Consider the following 26,190-nt stretch of genomic DNA (forward strand, 5'->3'; position numbering starts at 1 on the left):
TCGGAAATAAAACATAGCATTTACATGTTAATTTAATAGGAAACTAATGTCTTCTTAAAGTATCTCTTTTTTTGTCCCTCCACCTAGTTATCTTTAATTTGCAATCGATTTTGCAAATGTGAACAATAACACATACTGCTGGTGTGGGATGCACAACCGACTGTCCTTTTATTAGCCACATTTCTTGAATGTTGAATTTTCTTTCCATCGGATTCAACGGAAAAGAGTAAGTACATAAAATTTCTACAATGTCTAAGTATGCCACCAGCTACATGTAGGTAGGGGAGTGCAAATTCAGTGCGAAAATCATTCTCGTCCTGGCCGCTGAAACCTCATTTTGAACCAGTCGTTAAAGGAATTAATTTGATAGTTTATGAATATAAATTAATTAATTAATTATTTAATAATATCATACACACACACACACACACACACACACACACACACATACACAGGGTGATTACAAATGATTCATTGGGTTTTGATGTCTTATAGCTTCAAATATATAATGCCCACCCGTTTGTACAAATAACCAATGAAAAGAGCATATTTTAAAGTTTTGTTTATGTCATTGCAGGTTTCATTGTGATGCACCAAGCGGCAGGGTGATAACAGTTTGCAAAATGGTGACTAATCAACAGAAAGCATTTTGTGTGTTGCAATATGAGAAGACTGAATCCGTCACTACTGTGCAGAGTGCATTCCGAAGACAGTACAGCCACCAATGAGAAGGAGCTCCACCTCATTGGCATAGAGAAGTGCGTCGCCATCTCAACGAGGAACTTTCAAACCGGTAGATTGGGTGCTGCGCTCAGGATGATTTGGCACTCTTCTGGTGGCCCCCAAGGTCTCCTGACCTTATAGTTTGTGATTTTTTTCTTTGGGGATACGTGAAAGACAATGTTTACGTAGTACCACCTTTGCCAACAACATTGCCTGAACTCCAGGATTGCATCACTGCTGCACTGGTGAACATTGACAGGGACATACTCAAAGATGTATGGGTCGAACTTGACTACCGCATAGATGTTTGTCGTGTAACACGAGGAGAGCACATAGAACATTTGTAATGATGTGTAAGAAACTTGAAAATGTGCTTTTTCATACAATGTATCATTCACTATTTTTTATGTAATACTTTGTGCAATACATTAATCCAAAATCCGATGAATCATTTGTAATCACCCTATATATATATATACACACACACACAGTAGAGCGTCGATTATCCGAACGACCGCTTAACCGAACTGTGTAATCGCTCGCACAGACCAAAATAAAGGATTTTTTTAAACGTTAATTTTGTGTACTGTGTGTATTGTTCATGCAAAATGCGTATGTAATATGTACATATTTTTGTTTAATAAACTGTACCACATACTATATATTCCTACTAAAGTTGCCTTTGTACGTTACTTTGTAATACTTAAAGAGATGCCTGTTTTTATGAATAAATTTACTGTACAGTACTTCTTTTTGGCAAATAAACATGTACAGTTCGATTATCCGAACAAACCAGTTTTCCGAACACCCATGTCCCCCAATTACTTCGGATAATCGACGCTCTACTGTATATAAAACCAAGGTTTCGGGCTTGCCCCCCCCCCTAAAAAAAAATCCTCGGTATGGGCCTGCTGGAACCCTTGGTTACAAGGCATTTGCACAGGTAAGAATGGCCACTAGAAATGGATATATTCAACGTAATCAAACTTTACTGTCTACTTAAAGGAAATTAAGAGATAAATGGTGTGCTGGATGACAAGACACCAAAATTGTAAAATGCGACAAATGGGGTCTCAGGTTCGATTTCAAGTGTGTAAACGTGTCATAAATTGCAAATCTTCTTTAAGAACTGTAGGTCCCGTCATGATTAGTAATCTTGTTTACTTGTATGTATATTTTGAAAATGATATTTTCTTCATCATAATTTGGGTTGTATCCCCAAGCCCTCTTAACAGTATCGCATTCTTTTCCTAGACAACCCCCAAGTTTTTCAGAAACAAATAATTTCTTGTCATTTTGGTGCTAAATTTACTCTTACATTCCTTCTATAAAATCTTATATTTTGCAGATGTAAAAATTTTGGATACACCTCTGATTAAAATCCCTCATCTCCATCTAGTGAGGGGGGCCTCCCCGATGGCACAGTGGTAGCGTCGCCACCTTGTAATCAAGGGGTCCCAGGTTCGATACCCGGTGGAGGCACATGGCACAGTGGTTCGGATCCCACTTTAAACCGTAGGTCCAGTCCCGATTAGCCTTACTGTGCATAAAATGGACTTAAAACACCAACTCAAACTCACACTCTATTTAGTGAAGGAGCTATTGTGGTCAAGCTGGTAGGGTGTCTGACTGCAACGTAAGAGACTTGGGTTTGATTCTTGGGATGGGTGATCTAAGGTTGGAATTTTCCCAGTCTTGCCCCTAAATAAAGTAGCTCTACGGTTCACCCAGCCTCAAATAAATGGGAACTTGGGGAGGGGGAGTAAAGGTGGCAGTTGATCACACCCATCTCCAAAAGTTGCCCAGATCGAGAATTTGTGTGGCCCTACCTCCACAGCCCCCTTACATGTGCCTTTGAGTTACAGTGCAATGTCTACAGAGAACTTTACGTTAATCTAACATCATTTGGAGAAGGTATTTGTGAAAACTGAATGTGTATCATATGACTCTGTGAACCTGCAGAAAAACAACGCATGAGCAATGCCTGGTTCAAACTGGTGTCAGCATTTTAAATTCTACTTTCCAAGCTAGCTGAAATGCTCCCTCATTTAATCAGAGATGTAGTTACTGGAAACCACATTTCTAATGCTGGAATGCTAATCAAAAGCATTTTATTTGATGACCATCATACAAGCTTCTTGCTGCCAACTGCAATGATGATTTCCACTTCCAAGTAAGAAGGGCATGGGGGGCACCTCTTCAACTCACTTCATTTTCCCCATGGAATTATGCACTGGTCCTTATATCACACCATGGGCAATCAATGGTCATAGGAAGTTACAATAATTTGAATACACTATATGTCAGTGGAATGACAGTAGTCTAGTCAGTATCTAAGGTTGAAGATTTTCCAGTCTTGACTCTGGATAAAGTGGCTCTGGGTGATAAAGGCAGCCGGAGCATGGTGCTGATATGTAGAATGTGTGGGGGCCTATCACCCATTTCCCCTAAATGGGCCTTCATGGCAAGGGGAACTTTACTTTACCTTACTATCATGCCAACTCCGGCTGATTTTGCAGCTTAGTTCAGAGTGCTGGCACACAATGCCAGGTTGTAACCTGCTACGATCATCAAACTGATCCCAATGTTCATGTCAATTTCACTTGTCCTAAAAATACCATCTCAAATTTATTTAAATGTACTGAATTTTTTCAGGCTAAACTGAGTAGAGGCTAAGGTGATCAGATTTTTAAAATAACAAAGCAGGATATTTTTCATACTTTCCTAAATGAAAAAGGGACAAAACAGGACAGCAAAATGTACACATTGTAATGTAAAAAAAATGTTTCGTCATAAATACTTATGTTTGAAAACTAATTACATAAATAAATACTGTGTAAATAATGTACATAATATGGTGATATGTACTCTACTCCCAACCAAGCAATCCATTAATTCATGTTGAGGGGAATAAACTGAGCGGTTGATAATATAAGACATAAGCAAGTTACTAAAGATATATCCGCGAAACAAACTTTAGTAAGTATCTTTAATAACTCGCTTATGTCTTATACAGTCCATTAAGATTAGAAGTAATTCATTGATATTTTGCCGATACATGGATCTTCTTCAGTTCATCCTTCCTTTCAAATCTGGTGTCACCTTGGTCGAGGCTTGCTGTCAGGAACAATTTCATTAATGTTCCGCCTGGTCCAAGTCCTGAATGTATAATCATCCTGTATGCTTATGTGAGTACACTAGGCAGGTGAGGTTTGGTGCTCTTAGCATATTGATTATGATCGTACATGCTCATATATGTTACTATTTATATGTATAGATTAGTTCCTCTGAACTTCAACTTTACCTGTACACTTACTTCATGTATTCTAAATAAAGGCCTGCACAAGACCTGGAGCAGACCCGTTCGCGAGACATCGCTCCTGAAATGCCATGCAACCTGCGCAACACCCTCGCTTGAGCAGCTTGTATGCCCACCTGCACAGATCGTTCCTGGCAGGCATTGTAGACCCGCCGGGTACCCGCAGTCTTACGATACCTAGTAGGTCTCAGTTCGTTCTTTCCATCAACTGCAGACCCCTCCCTCTGCATGACGTAGTTGCTTCGAGTAGAAACTGCACCTGGCCCTGTTGCCAACTGCAATAGATTTTCACTACTTAAAAAAGGGAACTCGAAGCTTCGTAAGCCACATCACCAATGAAATGAGATTTACGAATGTTGCTACCCCCCCCCCCCCCCACACACACACATTGAAATAGGTTTTCCGTGGCACAGGATCCATAAGTATATGTCGTAAACAACCAATATACGTATATATAGTGATATAGGACAGGACTGAAACATGTCACGTTCGACGCTGAGGTCGCGAGTCGAACAACACACTGTTCTACTGCGAACACCAGGGCCGTAGCCAGCCAGGGCCATTGCCGTTACCCTCGTTTGGGGGGTAGGGCCAAGTACTTGGATAAACGTGCCAACAAGAACAATCACAATAATAGTAATAAAGTAGCATGAAAGGCATTATAATCCTCATAAATCACGCAAAAAGGGGGTAGAAGTCGGTTCTCACGCGCATTTGTGTTGAAACAGAGGATTAGAAATATTTTTTTTCAACACGTCAATTTCACATTAGCTAATAATGGAAAACAAGCACACAAACTGTTTTTGAAAGAAAGAAAGTGCATGATAAATGCATTCCGAATGTACAGACATATGGCATGTAAAATTTCCATCTACAATATTTTCTTTTCACATGGAGCGACGTATTACATAATCAATTCATCCAACTCGTAACAAACCAACATTAATAGCAAATAATATCACGGGCAGCCATAGCATTCTCTGTTTTAAAACTTTTCTCACTTAGATCGTTCGGCGCTCAGGGCCGACTCCCGCTACCCCTTTGCTACGGCATTGAACTTGATGAGACTGGATAATATTTTATAATATATTTCTACTTTCATAAAATTTGAAATCAAGGGGTTGCAATTACCCCTCCATTCCCCCTCTGCAGGTGCCCTTGGCCGTCTGGAAGGAAAATGCAAGAAAAATATGAAAATTAATTCCATCTTGAGTACCCTTTAGCCCTGCTACTCTTAAATTCTGCTAGTCTGTTTTTTCTTGTACTTTAATGTTTGACCCCCACCCTGACCCTTCCGCTAGACTTAATTTCCGTCCAAGCTTGTGAGCAATGCACCCTACCCCCTCTGGTTGCGCCACTGCGTGCCTGGTTAAGGCACCATGCAATGAAAAGCAATTAGTTTTCAGTGAGGAGATTTTTGTTTGCTCGATCATTCATTTAAATAAATGAAGCTGTAATACTGCGTGCATTTCCTGGCAATAAGATAAAAACTGCTTACGCTGAACTGAAATCGCTAAGTATATAAATTCTCCTTGGAGGAGAGAGCTCCTCCTAGGACCTCGTAGGATTTACGACCTACGTAAGTAGGCAACACTGGCTGAAGCTGTCCACGTGGTGATGAAACACCTGGAGCGACACGCTGCCGGAGGGCTGTTTCCTTCCAGCAGGTTTTGCAGGTGCCCGGGTCTTGTTGAATGCCCAGTTACCTTGTAAGCGCAGAGCGCCTGGAAGACGAAGAACCCGGGTAAAGATGCAAGTCGACTCGTTGCCGTGGGCAGGCGAGCAGGTATACCTGTCCTCGCGGCAAGCGGGCAGTGGGTAGGTAAAATGCACATTATGCTGGCCTCTGATTCTAAACACCTGTTATAAAAATTAGTATACAACTGGCACTCAAATTTCAGTTTTTCATTATGATTCTACATTTGAAGATAAATGTACTAGCATGGCAACCATTAGCGGCAATTGAGTGTGATAACGGGGGGGGGGGGGGTGCAAGGGCTGTTTACATTTCTTGGTAGACAAGGCTTAGCATTAAAAGGCAAAAGTGGCAGAAAATGGAGGGCAACCACAGACCTACAACCTCCTGATGGCAACATTATTTTTAAAAGAAGTCTACGGCCTTTGATGATAGTATTATTTTCATTTGACACATCTGTTCCTGCCCCTTGGAACATCTGCATGTGTTAGAACTCCTTCGGCTTTACCTCAGTCAATGTATTTGAAAAGTAATAATAATAATGTGCAATGAACTGGGGCATTGAGTCTCACACATAATTAACTTTTTTTTTAAAAATGTTGGCATGTTGCTTCAAAAGTACGCCTGTGCACTGCCACTAAGCAAATATGTGAATAATTCCACTGAAAATACAAACTGCACAGTTCTATATGTTACTATTGTATGGCATTTTTAGTAATTCAATATTGTTTCCATGTATCTTAAGGACAATTGTTATCATGCCCCCTCCCCCCATGGAAAATAATATTAATTTAATTCGAATGGTGAAATTATATCATGAAAGGTGAGGGGTGACATTAAAGACAACAGATTAAGTGGTCTCTGATATATGTGCCTCATAAAAAAGTACACAAAGACAAAGAACTGTTCATCAGCAATGTAATTGATGTGTGTGCTGCCCTCATGAGAGAAAATCCTTTGGGCAGCCTTGGTAACCACCATAAATACATTATCCATCAGACATGTTAGAACGGAATGTTCCACTTCATATATGCAGGAAAAATCAAGATGATTCCTTCTACAGGAAGTAATGGGAAATATTATTAATGATTACAAATAACTCTCATAATGATATGGTGGTATAAACTTGAAAAAAACAAAACATGAAAGACACGACAGTGTTGCAGATTTCAAAGTGATGCAACTAATATTAAAAATTATGTAATTGAAAAAAGTAAGCTATCCTCTTGTCCATTATACCATGTCATGAAGAAATACAGAGAGTGTGAAGGTAGAGCTCATGCAATCTCGATCTTGGCCATAGTGGAGGTGATGTGATCAGCACCATGCTCCAGCTGTCTTTTCATGTCAGGGTTGCCAAAAACCACACACTGATTGAAGGCTGGGTGTGGTACAGAGTTACTTTATGCAGGGACATTGTTGGAAAAATTCCCACTTGAGATAGCTACTCCAGGAATCGAAGCCAGGTCACCTGACTGGACCTATTTACCTGTGGTGACCAAATGTATAGTCAACATTTTGATGCAACACTGAGAAAATACAGAATTTAAAGACTATGAATTACAAAATGTCTGATTAGGATAATCTTCATATTTCAATACCATCATGTCAAAGGTCTGAGGCAGAAAACAGCACTTGAATTGGAAATTGTCAGGTAGGGGAATGCTCAAATGGTTTAACATGATAACAATGACAGAGCTGGGGTGATGCTTTGCGAAAATTTTGCCAGCCTGGGGATATCTCCCCCCCCCCCAATTCGAGCATTGGGAGTAACTTTATTGCCAGGAAGAGTATTTAATTACTGTGAGCCCGCATCATAACATTTTGCAGGATTAACGGTGCAAAACATTTGATATGGAATTATTGATTTAAGTGGTCCAAGGACACCAGAAATTAAAATATTTATCAATTAAAAAATCCACCTGTAAAGTGTCCTTGCTTGTTTACCATTATAACACATTTCAATGTAACACTGCATTGCTGATAATTATATAATGGTCTTCAGTTGGTAATATACATATTTCTTAGAAATTTGCATATTTCACAAAGCCTCATCCTGTTAAAAAATATTAGCTGCAGTGTGATGCTTACAGAAGACACAATATTAACATTAAAACATACTGATATACTAATTTGAATCAAGTAATACACAATATATATATAATACATTGTGTTTTTTCTGAATCAATTTGCGAATCTATATACATTACTGCTTTAAATATACGAGGAAATTTTAAAAGTTAACAAAAAAGTATATATCAGAAAGCCCTGGAATAAAACGTCAAAAGAAATAAGTTTGTTCCAGTCAAATGTTATGTTCAGATATTCTAAGCGACTGGACATACAGCTTAAAGAATAAGCCAAACAAATGCACTGTGTCCACACAGGGACTCGAACACGGGAACAAAACGTCGCTAATAATGTATATCCGATTCTAATACCAACAAAGAATCACTATCTACTCAGTACGTCAATATGATTTCTAAACCGAATTGATTTTACGAGCGAAAATGAGTATTACTTAACAAATAACGCATTAAGTACGTAATAAACTTCGTCACAAAGACTCACCACAATCGACATTATGGTGAACGAGAAACCATTGTTGCAATGTGCAACAATCACTTTACCCCGTTGCAACCAGTTTACGAATGCTATTCGCTGAAAGTAATAGGCTAGTTGTGAATCTTTATGAATGATACGTGCGAAAATCTAAGATATTACGAAAGACAATAACTTCGTGCCATTGTAACATCATGCAATTATATTGCTACATTACTACGTCTTAGCAATCATTTTCACCTCATGCGAAATAACACCTTACCTAATAAATTCATTTTCACTTTAACGCCACGTCCACACTGCACGGATTCAGAAAATAACCATTGCGCAAATGTATACTGTAGTTTTATGCTCGATTTCTAGTGCGACAAGACGGAACCTCATTGTAAAAATTCAGAAAATTCAAATTTATGACAACGACAACCCACAAAAACATGTCATGCCGATTGATTCTCAGAGACATCTGCTGGGAGCTGTGTGGAGCACAACGTAAACAACATGTCCGTCACTTCTCACTTGATGTGCCTTGAGACATCTTCCGTGCTTCTATAACAAAATAAACCAAAATGACACAGTAAACAACCGACAGACATACTTTATATTCGATTCAAGACATCGCATGTATGTTACGTTGGCTAATTATTTCTCATGTGCTAATCAGAGTGCCTAGATTTAATTTTTCACCATAGGCCTGGCTTCGATTTGAGCTAAGTCACAGCATTGCTCAAATATATTTCATATCCATGAAACTAAGGGACAGGGGGAAACCATTATCTATCTATCTGTAGTGGTAGAAGTGCAAAAAGATACGATCGAATATAAAATTACCAGAATGATGATGTTCGAGAGAGTGTTAACCAACATTACGAAAGCAGTCCAATATTCTAATATTTTTGCAGTTCGAAAGACAATAACAATTATTAATGTTAATTCCATTGTTTGAATTTTGACTACTGTGATTTATTTAGGGTTCCAAAGTAGGATCTACGATTCGTGTTGAGTCGGGGAGGGGGCATTTGAAACTGTAGTTCAGGCCCCAATTAATCTATCTGCATAATAGTGAATTATAAGAAAACAACAACCACGAGAGATGTGTTTTGCACCTTATTTTACTTTCAGTTTTTCACTAGGAAAAATGACCTGTAAAATCACATAATAACACATTTACTTCTATATATTCAGAAAGATGACGTTTCAAGAAGCTTATTTATTATGCACAATACACACACGCTTTCCGTTTCTTGATTGCATTTGTTTAACGTAGCTAAAACCTAATGTAATGGACAGTGATTCGTTACGATTATACAGCAAGCATGTGTCAAGCAATACTCCATAATATATTGTAAACCTATCTTTTTTATGCTGCTTTTCTTTCGCCAATGCTTTCGTACACTTTCACCACGTAACATTCGCGATGTATAAAAAAAGTAGCATACCTAATTTGCTCTGTTCTCCGAAGACTGGAAGCGTGAGCCCCGTTCGTTTTAGCTTTCTATAATTCTATTTACTAGCACCCTGTAAAGTTTTCATTCGAGTTGCTGTAAGCATATACATACTACTTTCTTCACGCTCACACTGTCAGCTGCAGCAAGGAAAGAGTTGGGTGCCGAATCACCTTCAAATTCGTCACATGGTTGCATAACGAAATCATAACTTCCACCACCTTTTACGCCTAACATACAGTAGTGTTAAACGATTTGTGGATACCTGTGGATACATTTCTATCATACTTTCACTTTTCTTTAACATTGATTTGCACTACTTTCTTGAATATTTTGTCTTGGACGTTACACAAAACGAACCAAATAAATATACTGATGAGTTATTTTGACACATATTACATAACAACATACATAACCACCCGACTTGTAAACATTTACGTGAAATTTATATTTACAAGCCAGCTCCTTCCTATCAGTTCAAAATACGGATAAAATTACTGAATTGTCCAACAATTTACAAAATTCTAACAGACTTGATGAGTAACATGCGTTTTTGAATTATGTAAAGTTGTGATTTCATCTCTTTCCTTGGACTATCATGTGATGCACGGCTTACGAGTATTTGTATGAATTTCATTGGCTCGGCTTCAGTAGCGTACGCAGGATTTCATCAGGGAGGGGGTGGGGGTTATTTCTAAAACTTTCTACAAATTCACATTACCATTGTTTTATTATACTTAAATTAAATAATAATAATCACAATTAATTAATAATACTTTAATTAATTAATTAGCTGAATTACTACTATTAATTAAGAGATCTACATAAATATAGTATTTATGAAAACAATAGAACGAAATTACTTTCTAGTCATCCTGGGAGCATTTTTTTGTTTCTTTGTTACGAAATAATTGTCTGGTCAACGAGGTGAGACATTTTAAGGATGAAGAAAATCCATAAAAATAAGAAATATATTAAAATACATTGAAATAATCAAAGTATGGAACTCATTCAAGGAGATGCAGTGGTCTGGTCGGTAGAGCGTCTGACATTCACGCGGGAGATTCGGATTCGATTCCCGAAATTGGTTTTTCTGGCTTCTTTCCCGCATAAATGTCCCCGATAATTCACATCTGGATTGTCTCGCTGTTCTTACCAACAAAACATTTTACAATAGTCAAGCTTACTGTCGTTTGAATAATTTAGTCAACAAGATGAGACATTTTAAAGAAAGACATTCAAACGTGCTGCGGTAAATAATACAATGGGAAGGCGGGCTGGTGACTGTATTTTTGTCCGCCTAGCCTTTGTCTATACATTAGCCTCTTACCACGAACCAAGAACTTTATTTAGTTAATTCTCATTGTTCACACAAAAAAATACATGTTCGTTGAACACTGGCGTACGTAGAGGGGTGGCCGATGGTGTTACAGCTCCTACCAAAATTTTGAGAAAATCAGAATTTTCAAATAAAAATCCGTTAAGAACTTTAAAAAATCAAAATGTGTAAATGCGAAACCTATTTTAAAGTGACTCCCGATTACCATTTTTGTATTTGAATACAATTTTAATAGACTGAAAAGCTCCAAAAATACGAAATACTTTATTATGCATTTTGCTCTCCAAAACGAAGCCTCACATTTACTATTCCAGCCCCTCCCGAAAAAAAAATCCTGCGTACGCCAGTGTATTGAACACTGGTGCAACTGAGATACAAAACATTTTTTCTCTTTTAAACCATAGTTACACTTATATTTTATTTTCAAGAACTCGTGTTTATTTTCAAGGCATCACTCCGAAAGACACGAGTGTTTGGAATGCTGTACTTTTCTCTATGCTGCATAGAAATATTTCAAATTATTATTATTAGTAGTAGAAGTAGTAATAGTAAAAGTATTGTCCCATATCTTTGACTGTGATAAAGTCGCCATTTATTTTTTTTCCACAGCATTTTTCATATTATTTCACAAGCTCAAGGGGGGGGGTTAAACCCCGTAACCCCCCTTTGCGTACGCCACTGCTCAGCTTATTTTATTTTCACACAATGTGAATACATACAAAAATCGTAGTTTCTTGCTTTACACTTAAATTACATACTGAAATTCAAACCACAGGGCTAGTTACAAAAACAAGGGGTGTGGAGCAGTTCTCGGACAAAGCTTAACGAGTACGATCAAGGTTGGACCTGACGTTACATTCTGAACAAGTGTAAACAGAGCAAGATAAAAGAACGAATAACTTTATCATATCTACTTTCCTTGCACCCAGAAAATGGGGAAATTCACAAATAATGTAACATATATTTACCTATAATATTTCATTGCCGGATAACTAAAATGAACAAATATGCTTGCTTATTTGATAAAAATAACTTAAAATGACGCCATGTTTTCTTCCACGCTGAACAGGAAGGAACATATTTTTATGGTGACCATTAGTTGTGTCCCACACAAAAGTTCTAAGCAATGCATATACCTCATGTGGCTAACGATTGCTACATATTAAAATGCAAACCACAAGGTTAGTTACAAAAACAAAATATGTAATAATCTGTGGAGCAATTCTGGGACAAAATTAACGAGTGAGATCATGGTTGGATTGCACCTGACACTACGTTCATGCATGCATGTTGTAAGCAGTTAAAAGTAAAGCAGGCGTACTACACCTAATTTATACTTCCTTGGCACTTATCAATTATATACAACACGTAAATAAGGATTTTATAGCGGAATTTAATATTTTTAGAACAAATAAACATAAAATACAATGTAAATGAGAAGCAAAAAGCAAACAGTTATTCCTTGTCAGGGAAACTATGTTAGACCTATTCAAATGGAACTGAAAAAAAAATTGCTTATCCTAATCAAAATCAAGAAAAAAATGTGTAAACATTCTGGGCAGTGGCGTGCCTAAAGGGGTTTGTGGGGGCGATAACCCCCGGCTTTGGCCCAGTATTCGTAAAAAAAGAATATCAACAAATGTAACAACATATCAAGAATATGAACAGTGTAAAGCTGTGGCGGCGATTAGGAGGCAGTTGCCCCCTTTTCGCCACTTTTGCCGCCGTACTATGCTAATGATATGATATGATTTATTTGCATCCAACGACTACAATTTTGTACAAGTAGGTACATCTGTGGTATAGGACATGTCAAATAGAAGTACATGATAATAAAGTCTGGTAATTTTAACATAAGATACACACATATATATTGGTGTATATCAAGATATTATACTATACAATTTCAGTTTGATGTGCAACAGCAAGCCCTGCCTGTATGGTGACTAACCATACCTTTTAACATTTATTCCGGTTACACATAGTATTATAGGACATGTCAAATAGAAATACATGATAATAAAGTTTGGTAATTTTAACATAAGTATTATAATCCTTGCATATAAAGATATTATACTTGAAAAATTTCAGTTTGATGTGCAACAGCAAGCTCTTCATGTATGGTAACTAACCTATCCATACCTTTAACATTTTAATTCTAATTCTAATTCTGGTTACACGTACACAAGACCTTGAGTCCTTCACATTCTGCCCAATCGATATGTCTGTATTCATTCAAAAGATGAGTGTTGCCTTTGTATATTCTTGTATGCTGTAAAATGAATGTTTAATTATAGTAGAACCACGAGCAAAACAACCTGCGCAGACCCCCGACTCCTGTGCACCATACCCCCGCGAGTAGGGGAGGGGGAGAGTGGACCATGCTTCCTTATGGCCCGAGGTGGAGTGAAGAAGGGAACGCTGCGTGGGGACTTTTTGTCCCAAGGTTTTTTTCCTTGTGGTCGATCTATAGCATGGTTTTGATTTTATTTTTAAACTTTTCCACTTTTGGTTCGTGTCTTAACTCTCTGGGCAACTTGTTATACAGGTCAACCCTGCTGAGTTGAAAGTATTAATATTTTGTTTGATGTATACTCGACATTCGTATATATACAAACAGGGTAATGTCAGCAAACGAAAGTTACGGAAGAAATTTCTGCACGAATATTTCCCATTGACCCCTGTCACAATTCAAAGTGCTCTTTTTTGTAATTTGAACAGTATGGAGCTATGTGCCTTGCTTCCCCAGCTCATGATTCCATACCTTATTACTGATTCAAAGTTTGCTACATAGAGACTTCTGACAGACCAAAAGCTGGTAATGTTTAACATTACACGCAGTGCAAAACAGACTTTACTTAATTTTTGTTGAAGCATGTCGATGTGGTTTTAGAATTTCAAGTGTTCATCTAAATCAATACCCAGAAATGTAGTTTCCCTTGCATGCATTAAGTCTGTAGTTTAACATTAATATTTAAGTGTTTTTTTGTTTGAGAGGCTGTAAAATTTATGTAATTTGTTTTGCTTGTATTTAGAATTAAATTATTTCCTTGAAACCAGCTATCAAGCTTTAGCAATGTGTCGTTTACTTTATTTTTTAAGGCATGCTCACAGTGATCTCTTAATATAATGATTGTGTCATCTGCATACAGTATAGCCTGTGTCTCATCCAAAAGTTTTGGCATTTCGTTTACATAGAGCAGGAATAGAAAAGATCCAAGTATACTGTCTTGGGGAACTCTACAATTTATTTTTTGAACTGGAGATTGATCAAATATTGTATTTTCATCACCATTTAAGTAACAGATTTCTACAAATTGTTTTCTTTCATGAAGATATGATCTAAATCATTTATGTGCTAGTCCTCGTATGCCATAATTTTCTAGTTTGTTTAGGAGAATTTCGTGATTGACTGAGTCAAAGACTTTTGTCAGGTCACAGAAAATTCCAAGTGTGTATTATTCCAAGTTATCAAGTGATTCACCCACTTTTTCAATGAGATCAATCAGGGCTGAATTTGTGCTTTTTTTGCTTTGTGAAACCGTGTTGTATCTTGCTTAGTACTGAATACATTTCACAGAATTTTTCAACTTTTATTAGCATTGCACGTTCAAAAAATTTTTAGAACACAGAAAGTTGTGATATAGGTCTATAATTGGCTACAACTTTTGGATCATTTTTTTGTATATTGGTTTTACAATTGCTATTCTTAGTCTGACAGGAAAGATACCTGTTTCAAAGGAATGATTTATGATTTGTAGGAGAGGTCTACAAAGCTGTTTGTAGCAGTAACCTTTAATCAGAAAATCTGGTATTTCATCAAATTCAAATGAGTGCTTGTCTTTTAATGACCTGAATATTTCCCTTAATTCTAGTTCAGAAATGGGTGATATGAAGATTGATTTTTCATTTTTCAGAGCTGTTAAAGCCTTTGCGCTTGTCTTGGTCATCTTTATATTTTTATTTTGGCCAGCATATGGTACCGAGATTATAAAGAAGGTGTTGAATACATTTGCTACATCATTCATTCATTCATTGTTTTCTGCCTAATTGGCAGGTTTTTCACTGCAATCTCCAGCTTTCCCTGTTCTCTGCCTTACGCTTCGTAATAGCATATGACCCAGTTAATTTAATATCATCCATAAGCTGATATCTCTTTCTTCCACGGACTTTTCTTCCTTCAACCATTCCCTCCAAGGCATCTCTTAGCAGGCAGTTTCTTCTTAGACAGTGTCCTAACCAGTTTCTTTTCCTCTTCTTGATGGTCTCCAGTATAGATCTTTTTTCACCAACTCTTTTCAGTACGGCTTCGTTTCTTACCTTGTCCGTCCATTTTACACGCTCCACTAGTTAATTCTTTGCCTTTTACATTTAATGTTATGTTTTTTCTTGTGTTTGAGTATGGACATGTTACACTTCGGATTATATCCCACATGGCTTTGCATTTGTTATCCGATGCTAAACCTAATGTACAAAGGGAAATATACTGTCTTTGCCCCCCGATTTTGGAACCCAATCGCCGCTTCTGGTGTAAAGGTATATGAAATATTGAAAACTGAGTCCTCCAAGGTTCTGTCCTTGGTCCTTTCTTTTTAACATTTATATAAATGATCTACCCAGCTTCGTACCCCATAAAACAGTTTTGTATGCAGATGATACTACTTTCCTCACAATTGATAATAATAAATGCATATTTGAAGAACAGGATAAAGAAGTAGAAGAGAAGTCCACTTTCTGGTTCGAAACTAATCAACTATGTATTAATCAAAACAAAACAGAGAAAATGATCTTCGTCCTAAATAAGGACATTGAATGTACCCCAGTAAAACTTCTTGGTCTATATCTAGATTCAAAATTATCCTAGGACGTGCAAACAAATTATGCTGTAAACTGGCCAGATTTATCTTCTTATTAAATAAACTTAGGTTCTGCTAAGTGAGAATTTATTGGTACAATCTTATTATGCCTTTTTTCATAGCCATTTAACATATGGGATTTTATTATGGGGCAACTCGTCAACTGCTGGCAATTTATTCATTTGGCAGAAAAAAGCAGTAAGAAATATGGCTAGAATATTCAACCAATCTGTTTCATCCAAACCTCTATTCAAACAACATAAAAAAATGACTGTTCCATGCCTATAGGTATATATTTAGATGCCTAATATTTATCAAATAAAATGTTCATAAATAAAACCTATGACAGTCTGTACACAGACACAACACAATATACAGTTATAAGTTAGACACACCATCAACCAGGTTAAAGTACAAAATAATTACAAACACATAGGAATTAAACTCTTCAACCTGCTGGCAGAGACAGCTCACTATGAACCCCTTGAAAAAAATAGAAGGGCAATTGGCTAAGATAGGTTTTCTACTCAATAGATGAATTTAGTCTGCACTCAAAAGAGTTTATTTAAATTTCTAGAATTCTTAATACGTGTAATACTGTCCTCTCCATACTCACTCTATATATTTATGTATGTATGTTTATGCTATTCTTGTAGTATGTTTTAATATTTGTATGTCTATACAATTCTTGTATTATGTTTCATATTTGTACTGATGATCATCAGCTATTCATTGATTTCAAAAAAGCATATGATTTGGTCAAAAGAGATAAATTATATAATATATTAGTAGAGTTTGGAATTCCTAACAAGCTTGTTAGTATGATAAAAGTAGGCACCAGTGAAACAGAAAGTAAAATTCGTGTGGGTATTAATGTGTCTGACAAATTTACAATTCATGATGGGTTAAAACAAGGAGATGCATTATCTCCATTGCTCTTTAATTTTGCGTTAGAATATGCTGTTAGGAAGGTAAAAGAAACTAACGAAGGACTAAAATTAAATGGTGTGACTCAGTTGTTAGCATATGCAGATGATGTAGACTTATTAGGGGATGATATAAATGCAATTAAGAATAATGCTAAAATATTTTTCAAAACTGCTAAAGAGATAGGTTTGGAAGTTAACAAAGAGAAAACTAAATATATGCTTACAGGCCGAAACCAAGTGTTAGGTAATAATCAAAATATAATTATTGATAACAACTCGTTTGAACCAGTTTCCAAATTCAAATACTTAGGAGTAATATTAACAAGTGAAAATTATATTAAAGAGGAAATAAAAAGTAGGCTTAATTCAGGGAAGGCATGTTACTTCTCTCTTCATAAACTTTTGTGTTCTCGTTTAATATCTAAGAAACTAAAAGTTAAAATATACAAAACAGTAATTTTGCCTGTAGTATTATATGGATGTGAAACTTGGTCCCATACATTGAAAGAGGAACATAAATTAAGAGTATTTGAAAATAAGATCCTTAGGAAAATATTTGGACCTAAAAGGGATGAGGAGATAGGTGAGTGGAGAAGGTTACATAATTTAGAACTACATAATTTGTATTCATGTCCAGATATTATTAGAATGATGAAATCAAGAAGACTTAGGTGGGCAGGCCATGTGGCACGAATGGGAGAGGAAAGAGGAGTTCACAGGATTCTTGTCGGGAAACCTGATGGTAAGAGACCTGTAGGAAGGCCAAAACGAAGATGGAGGGACCACATTGAGATGGCCCTAACGGAAATCGGTAGGGATGGAAAAGACTATATAGATCTTGCTCAAGATAGGGACAGATGGAAGGCCTGTGTTGCTGCAGCCATGAACCTTCGGGTTTAAGAAGGCTAGAGAGAGTATTTGTACTGATGATGACATCTATTGCATTATTGTAATGCTTAATGATGAATAAACATATTGATATTGTATGATGAGGTTATTTATTTATACTCCAGTGCCTATTGTAGTGATTTAGATAGACTTAAACCCAACATCCCTCAAAATATGCGGAACCTCCCCCCCTGCTTAATATTGCACAATGATTTAATTGATGGTCATTTTGGTACTAAATTTACCTTCAACCATTCCCAGAATGATATTGTACAGTGAACATTCACCTTGTGCAGCAGGATAATTACCAAATTGAAGCCTTTGCAGGGTAAAAAAAAATTACAGAGTTGTTGAGGAAAAGTTGGGGGGATATTGGGTGTGTGTGTGTAAAATCACTCTAATGATACCACTGAGAAAACATGTAGCCCATCCAATTAATAGCACAATAACAAATAATGAACAAGATATATGTGGGTGAAACGTGGTAGATCACCAGGGAACTTAAAAACATAAAATACGTAGTGGAACATAATAACTGCAAAAGGAACATTTGTAGCATTAGCCATTTGTTTTTTATACACAACGTGCCATGAAACGAATGACAAGCATTAAAAATATTTACCAATATGCAGGACTAAGAAGTTTCTTCATGTATTTTGATCAGAAGTGAAAGCAAACTTTAATTATAAATTCACCAGTTTGCCTAAAATCACGAGGTTTCCAAAATTTTATTTTACACTACTTGGAATTGTTAAAGCACGTTGTGTCATCATAGAGGTACACAGAAGGTTTACACATAAAGACTCACACAGGATTTAACTTACAGGGTGGGAGCTGGGGTGTAAAGGTGAGCAGAATTTTTAGAAAGGATGCAGACATTTTTGAATGGGGTGATGATAAATCACTGACACCTACAGTTCCCTAATTCTGGGGGGGGGGGGGGAAATCGATATTTCACCCACCCTACAGTGTTCACGTCACATATTTCTTTGACTGAGGACCACCATCACCCTCAAAAACACACACACATAAAACACGTTTTGTGATTTTGGCGGAAACGTCCCCGTGCTCCCGACTGAAATTACACAAAGAAAATATATCATAATCATACAAATTAAAAACAACCGCAGACGTACCTGGTCTTAAAAAAGGCCGAGCGTTACGAGAACAGCTTGCCATTGTCGCACTTTGTAAATTCACCACTTATGCTGACTGCCAAACTGACGTTATGTTATGTCGGCTTCCTTTTCTAGAAGGCGCGAAGACGTTACGATGAGTCACAATTTGTACTTGAAGAAAATGTCATGTGACCACTCCGTCAGTCAGGGCCGGAATTGACGACACTTTTGCGAGGAATGAGAGCTTTGTATTAGCCTTCTTCCACTACGCTCACATTGAATATTTATTGTTGGGGGCTTTTTATTCTAGATAAATCCCTGACTCTTACTGTCGACGCCCATAAAGGTGGTTAAAGTTAGAATTTTTTTCCTAGGAGTTTATTTAGAATTTACCATATGCAGGAGTGTAAGGATAATTTGGCGGGGAAATTAGCTTCTGCGTAAAACAACTACGAGGGCATTGTGAATGTCTTTTTTTGGGGGGGGGGGAGGGGTTAGGGTGTGTGTAGAGAAATCAGATTTATCCATTCCGGAATGTTTTCAGTAGGACTTACGTTTCTAAATTCGTTCCCAAGCGGGAAAATAACATTTTCTCCACTCTAAGGCTGGTATCGAGACGAGCCTTGGCAATCTCGATCTCGAAATATATGGCATAAACAACATATAATTTTGCCGCACAAAGGCAAACCGTTTTTATGAGGGTTGTTTTTTTCTATCTGACGCCTCGTCTCGACGATAAGAGTCCTCGAAAAACGGAATTTCATCCTCGATACGTATGCAACCACATATCACACACAGGCTCACAATTGCAGTCTCCGCCCGGCTTTTCCCTCCGAGTCAGTGTTGCCAACTTAGCTGTCTTTGCTCCAGATCTGGCTCTTTCGTGCACTCGTTTGGCTGTGAACTGGGGCGCCCGCCCCCGTGCCTCACCATGATACCATCACTGGTTCCGGCCCACATAGACCAACTTTTGCCATGATTATACATTTTGCACGTGACGTGATATTGTTATATTGGCTGCGTCGCCCCACCCCCCTTATATCCCCAGCCACTTTTTTTTTATAGCGCCGTATTGACGTGAAATTGGCATAATATTGTTATCAGGGAATCCTTTATTTTCGATTTCATACGACCATGAGATGGGTAATGCCGCCGGATCTAGATGGTGAAAACTAAGAATAAATTGTCATCAATTTAGAGTTAACGGTAATAGCAGCGCCTCACCCCTTTGACAACTAACATTACTCTAGGAAGCACTTCGTAAATCTAGCTCCTTGAAAGTCAGTTTTAACTCCATTTAAGGTGAAATTTAGCTCTTTTATGCGCACCAGGTTTGGCAACACTGCCAGGAGGGAAGGAGAAATGCATTGGGCATATGGGAGTATTATTTGATTTGTTATCTTGGGAATATCACACTTCCGATGGAATAGAAAATGATATCAACGGGAAGAGGGCAGTTTGATGAAGTGATTGCCAAGCAGAAAAGTCGAAAGTGTACCTTCTCCTATTAACGTACTGACTTTGTAATTACAATAAACAAAATATAAATATACGGGTTATTTGTAAATAAATAATGAGGCGGATACACACTGGGTGTCTAAAAGGTGAATAGCAAGTAAACTAGGTTTAGGTACATTTTTCATTATCATAGCAAAGCCTCGAACGAGATCGACAGTTTCATCTCGGTACCATCCACACTTCCATCTGAGAAGTTATTTTTTTCTAAATATCTTCAATAAAGTATATATGAGAACAGCATAGTATTATTAAAAAAATGTCAGTGTAAGAAATGATAAATACAAGTCTTTGTGAAAATATGGACATCCTGCATCTGTAATTTATAAAAAATGTATTTTGAATAAAAATATGTACTGCGGGATTTCGGTTCAAATCCGGGAACTTTTCTAACGTCGGAATCGGCCCCGGCGCCCACCCAGCGTCGAATGACATGGGTACCTGGGGGAAACCCTGGGGGGTAAAGGCGGCCAGGGGCGTGATGCTGATCACATCACCCCCACTCACGACCAGATCAAGAAAGTGTGGGGCGTTACCCCCACACCACTATACGACATCATGACGTGGTGCTAAGCACGGGGGAACACTTTACCTTTTACCTGCGTGTTTTCATGTAGTTTCAGTAATGCCACAATTTGAGAATCTGCTCTTGTTTCTAAGTTACAATAATTAAAAATATATCGATAAACATGGGAGAGAAATTTCTTACGTCTCTGTATGTTTTGCAATTCGAAATATGTTCTCTAATCAGCCAGTGCAGTCACTTAGGTTTATCCAACTTGCCCTGAATGCAATGGTTGATAGTGTTTCGTAGAGGTTTTAAGTATTGGTTTTAAGAATTCTTATGACATTTTGGGCGAAATTGTTTCCCATTGTGAAAAACGAACAGAAGTAGAGAGAGAGGGGGTGGAGGGAGTGAAACAGAAATCAAGGTAGGTGGAGGGTAACATAAAAATGTAAAGATCAAAAAACTTAAGACAAATAAAACATAAACAGATGGAAAGACACAGAAACCAGGAAAATAAAAATGGAGAGAGGAAGAGACAGATGTAAACATACAGGACGAAAAATAGAAATAAAAATAAAATTACCAGTGAACGATATGGTGAGAGAGAGGAAATAGAGATAAAAAAGACAGCGACACACAAAAGACATTAGGAGATTAAACAGAGAGGAAGAGAGAGGTGCAAGCACAGAGAACAAGACAGAAATAAACATGAAATAAAGCGAGAAAGGGATAGACAGGAATGAAGAGAAAGAAGGGACAGAAAGAGAAACAAAAACTATGAAATAAATATAGAGACATGGACGCCCAGAGAGTGGGGCAAGGGGAGGAGGCAAATGTCTACCTCTGGATTTTCGAAATGCGTAATTTTTATAGGCTGTTGCGCTGACAGCAGTTTATTTTTAAAACCAACATTTCAATAAATGGCTTATTTTTCATGCAATATTGACATTTAACATTGACTACTTGTAATATGAATTTCGATGCAATCTCTTGATTTACAGCTTGTCTGTGTTACAGTAGGTACTTCTTATTTGACTGTACTACCAAGGATTATCTATTAGTACTACTCGTTGCAAATTTCTTGTATTTTAAAATTGTGCTAGTGTGTTTTTGAAGCAAATCTGTCCAAGGAATAAATGCAAACTCTGTTATGCTTAGTGTTAGTCCATAATTCTTTATGAAAACAGGCCCTAGCGCCGAATATACGGTGAATAATATGTTGTCGCCGAAACCACCGCCGAAAGCAGCAAATAAGTCTCGTATTTGTTGAATATGTATAATTGTCATGTTATTTAATTTTGTAATAAAATAGTTGCATCCTGTCAATTCTGCGCAGATACGTGTCTAATCTTATAATCAGTTCTTTTATGTAGTCTGAGGAAACAATACAGTAAAACCTCGTTAATCCGGACTAATTGGGGGGGAGGTAAATTGACCGGTTTAACGAAAGTCCGGATTAACTGAAATAACCTAAAAGAACAGTAGAAAGTGCATTAAAACTTCGTTTATAGCAACAAAACACGTTTATTACGGTGCATTTAAAAGGCATAGGCCCAAATACACTATACAGTACAGTAAAATGTAAAGCAATACGACAATGCAGTACGTACATACGCGATGCCCATATTATGATGATGTGCCCGATGGATCTCGCTCTGCATCACTCGAAACTCTTGCTGTGGAAGTTGGTTTGAAGTACATGTCTATATTCTGTTGGGACAGTTTAAAACCTTGCATTTTGCTTCTTTTTTTTTTGGCCTGTCCGGATAAAGCGAAGTCCGGCTTATCGGGGTTCGGATTAACGAGGTTTTACTGTAGTTCAATTTTACATGAAGAATTACACGGTTAGTTCATATTATGTTAACAATTAAATGGGACAACTAACCCTGTATGCTATGTGCAGGCGTGCATCTGTATCTTCACGACAATGCTTGTGTATGGGGCTTTTGCCTCCACCTTGAAAAAAATCCTACGGGCGTCCACGGATAGAGATAAATATATTCCGAAGTAACGAGAGAGAGAGGGGGGGGAAGGAAGGAACTTAAGAAAGAACGAAAGCAAGCAAGCGAGATAAGAAGGAGTCTATAAGAACGCGACATTTCTATTCGTCACAATTATTTGAAAATTGGAATGACTGGTTGATAAGATTTATATTACTTCTCTTTCTGCCACTTTTGGTTAATCGCGAAGATGAGGATGAATGCTGATAAGATGAAAGGACAACACGAGCCCCACGGAGGAATTATACTGGCCGTGAGTCCGAGACCAGAGCCTCGGTAGTCTGCAAAATGCAGGCCAGAGGCCGTGTCCGAAAGGTGCAAGACCTTACTTGAAGCGAGCATCCTCCGAGTATGGTCTTGGAGTGCGGTCTTCAAGTCGTGGACTGGAAGTGAAAGTCTTTCGAATTGCACTTCCGACTGCAGCGCCAAATACGATCAGTAGATAAAACTGAGTACTGGTTGTTTTCCTCCCCGCGTTTTAAACACTTGCATTTAACGATAGAAATCACATAGCATTTTCAAATGTTCGTACACATACATATCCACCCATTAGAAGAATTTTATCCAACAACTTGCTGGCCCATAACGTATATTTAACCTGTGTTGCTGGTTTTCTACCTCCGTGATTTTAAACAAATGAACAACGAGTGCGAAAATCACGTGACCTAGTCAGCAACCATCTGTAGTGCGAGCGGTGCACTTGCGTGCTTCTCTTCTTGGCGCTTTCGAACTGTGCTCGGTGACGTCACTTCCGTCAAGACCATACTTCAAGTCTGTACTTTGTACCTTTCGGACCGAGCCAGAGTGTACATCCTGTAAGAGAGGTTGACATTTGGGTGTCTTCGAAAAGAGTCCCCCTTACACCTCGAAAATTGGAATGCACTTATTGCTCATCGGCAGTGTCAATATCTTAGTTTTCGAAATTTAAATCCACTCTGAACATTTCAAATGTATCATCTTGTAAATAAACAAATTTAAAATTTGTAATGCTTCACATAAAAAAAATCTCAATTAAAGAATTGTGATCCAGCACTATCCAGAATACATGTTGTTTTTTTTTTTTTTCAAGATAGACAACATCAAAGATAATGTTCGTCGGAAAGCATGAACAGTGAGAAAAGACCAGCAACCACCGTACAATAGAGAGCTCTAAGAAACTGAGATGTAAAATCTGAGCGAATATAGAACAGTGGCGGATCTTGAATAAAATTTAGAAGGTGGACAGGAAATAAATTACAAAAAAAATAAGAAGTTAAATAGGCGAAGTGAAATATTAAACTCCGAAATTATGTATAAATTGTTATTCAACGCAAAAGCACATTTCAGAAAGAATAGATGCATGTAGCGTGAGGCACAATACAGTCTATTCACAATTGAAGGTTTGGCTGGAAGAAGGGCATAACTCAGAAAGCATAGTTTGGTGAAGGTAATCAACGAAAACTATCTGCATCCTGCATCACTTGATGCATTGATTGATTGATTGATTGAATTGGTGTCTTAAGTCCACTTTATGCACAGTAAGGCTAATCGGGACTGGACCTATAGTTTTAAGTGGGATCCGAACCACTATGTGCCTCCACCGGGTATCTAACCCGAGACCCCTTGATTACAAAGCGACGGCGTAACCACCGCGCCATCGAGGAGCCCCCCCCCCATCTCTTGATGTTATGGCCTTCTTTCAGCTAACCCTTCAAATGCAAACCGTCGAGCACTTCATGAATTTTCAAAATATAATTTCTCCCTTACATGATAAAACTGCATCAGCAAGACACATGAAAGCACAAAATATCCGGAAATGAGCAAAATCATTTTGTAATCTTTTAAATTACTTTTGTTTTTCTTTTCAATTTTATTAGCAAACAGAGGTAAACAATATCGAAGTAAATGGTTAAGTGGAAGGAAAGTCATTATAGCTTTAACTTCGCCATGTGTAGAAAGCCGAAATAAATAAATAAATAAAATCGAATTGAGAGCTTCCTTATATTTCTCATTTCTTGCTATTGAACTCTGAACAGTGAACACATCAAACACGTGTGAAAAAGTGTTCGAGAAGCCCTATCAACCAAATAATATGTATTATTGACCCTTCATGTTCAAAATAACAGAGGTTTCATCTCCCTAGCTCAATTTGTTCTCGAGATATACGCATTTGAAAATCACGTGATTCGTAAATAAGTGATTTTTAAAAATCCTTAACGATCAGATAAATTTATTTTCTATCGGAAACCTTTGTAAAGGGTTTCATAAAAGTAGGACCCATTCACAAAAAAATGTCAAAATTCTAGAGGTCAAGCAAATCCTGCCATACGCAGTGGCGTACCAAGGAATTTCGAAAGGGATGGTTACACAAACTTTTACTAGTCAGTCCACATTTTGCCAAATTTTCCTGCCGAAGTTGGGGGTGATGTGATAAGCACCACGCCCCTGGCCGCCCTTACCCCCTAGTTTCCTCCACACACCCACTTTATACGACGCTGTGTGGGTGCCGGAGCCACTTGTACAGGCGGAAAAAAAATCCTGATCCTTCAGCACCGGGGATCGAACCCAGGTCTCTCGCATGGCAGTCAGGCGCCCTAACGACTTTTTTTTTTTTAATTTTTTTTTTTTTTTTAAAAGGAAAGCCCCTATGCGGAAGCTTCCCCCATCACACTTCATTCACTCATATCATTTCATTCATATTTCAATTTCAAGACTTTTCAGGACAGACAATCACAAACATCCATGGCCGAGCCGGGAATCGAACCCGGGACCCCTGGCGTCGTAGCGCGATGTGCTAACCACTCCGCCACAGGGGCCGCCCAACGACTGAGCTACCTTCCTGCCTTTCACGTTCTTTTTTTTTAGTAATTCTGGGCCAAAAGGGGGAGGGGTTATGACCCGCACCAACCAAGCTACTTCCCATACGTGTTCTAATACATTTCGAAATAGCCGTGTATAACATGGGACGGGCTCGTGTTCCATCATAGAGATCTCCGTAAGTGTATCTTCCTTTCAAAATGCAATAAAAGACTAATACGCGTATCTACATATCGGCGAAGCCACTGGGTGGGGAAGCGTGGGTTCTAACACCCCTTTCTGCTCACCCAAATAGCCGACAATAGATTTTGGAAATCATTTAGCGTATTGTAAAAATCAAGCTCACATTAAGGAACAGAGAGAGAGAGAGAGAGAGAGAGAGAGAGAGAGAGAGAGAGAGAGAGAGAGAGAGAGAGAGAGAGAGAGAGGGAGAGAGAGAAAGAGGGAGGGAGAGGGAGAGAGAGAGAGAGGGAGAGAGAGAGAGGGGGAGAGAGATTGA

General features: G+C 37.9%; 1 protein-coding gene across 2 annotated transcripts in view; it reads right to left on the bottom strand.

Annotated features, from left to right (window-relative positions):
* LOC145993795 (uncharacterized) overlaps nt 1-26,190 on the bottom strand; it is a 101,850-nt gene that overhangs the window by 50,819 nt on the left and 24,841 nt on the right. The window contains exon 1 of one of the 2 annotated variants that reach the window (XM_083129601.1): nt 8,563-8,732. The exons of the other annotated variant lie outside the window; for it this stretch is intronic. Within the exon in view, the coding sequence (XP_082985727.1) occupies nt 8,563-8,575 (13 nt within the window). The 5' untranslated portion in view covers nt 8,576-8,732. Of the gene's footprint in view, nt 1-8,562; nt 8,733-26,190 lie in introns of those variants that run through there. 2 annotated transcript variants of the gene reach the window in all.

This window comes from Lepisma saccharinum, chromosome 10 (genome assembly GCF_977018435.1).
Source record: "Lepisma saccharinum chromosome 10, izLepSacc3.1, whole genome shotgun sequence".
Classification (NCBI taxonomy): Eukaryota; Metazoa; Arthropoda; class Insecta; order Zygentoma; family Lepismatidae; genus Lepisma; species Lepisma saccharinum.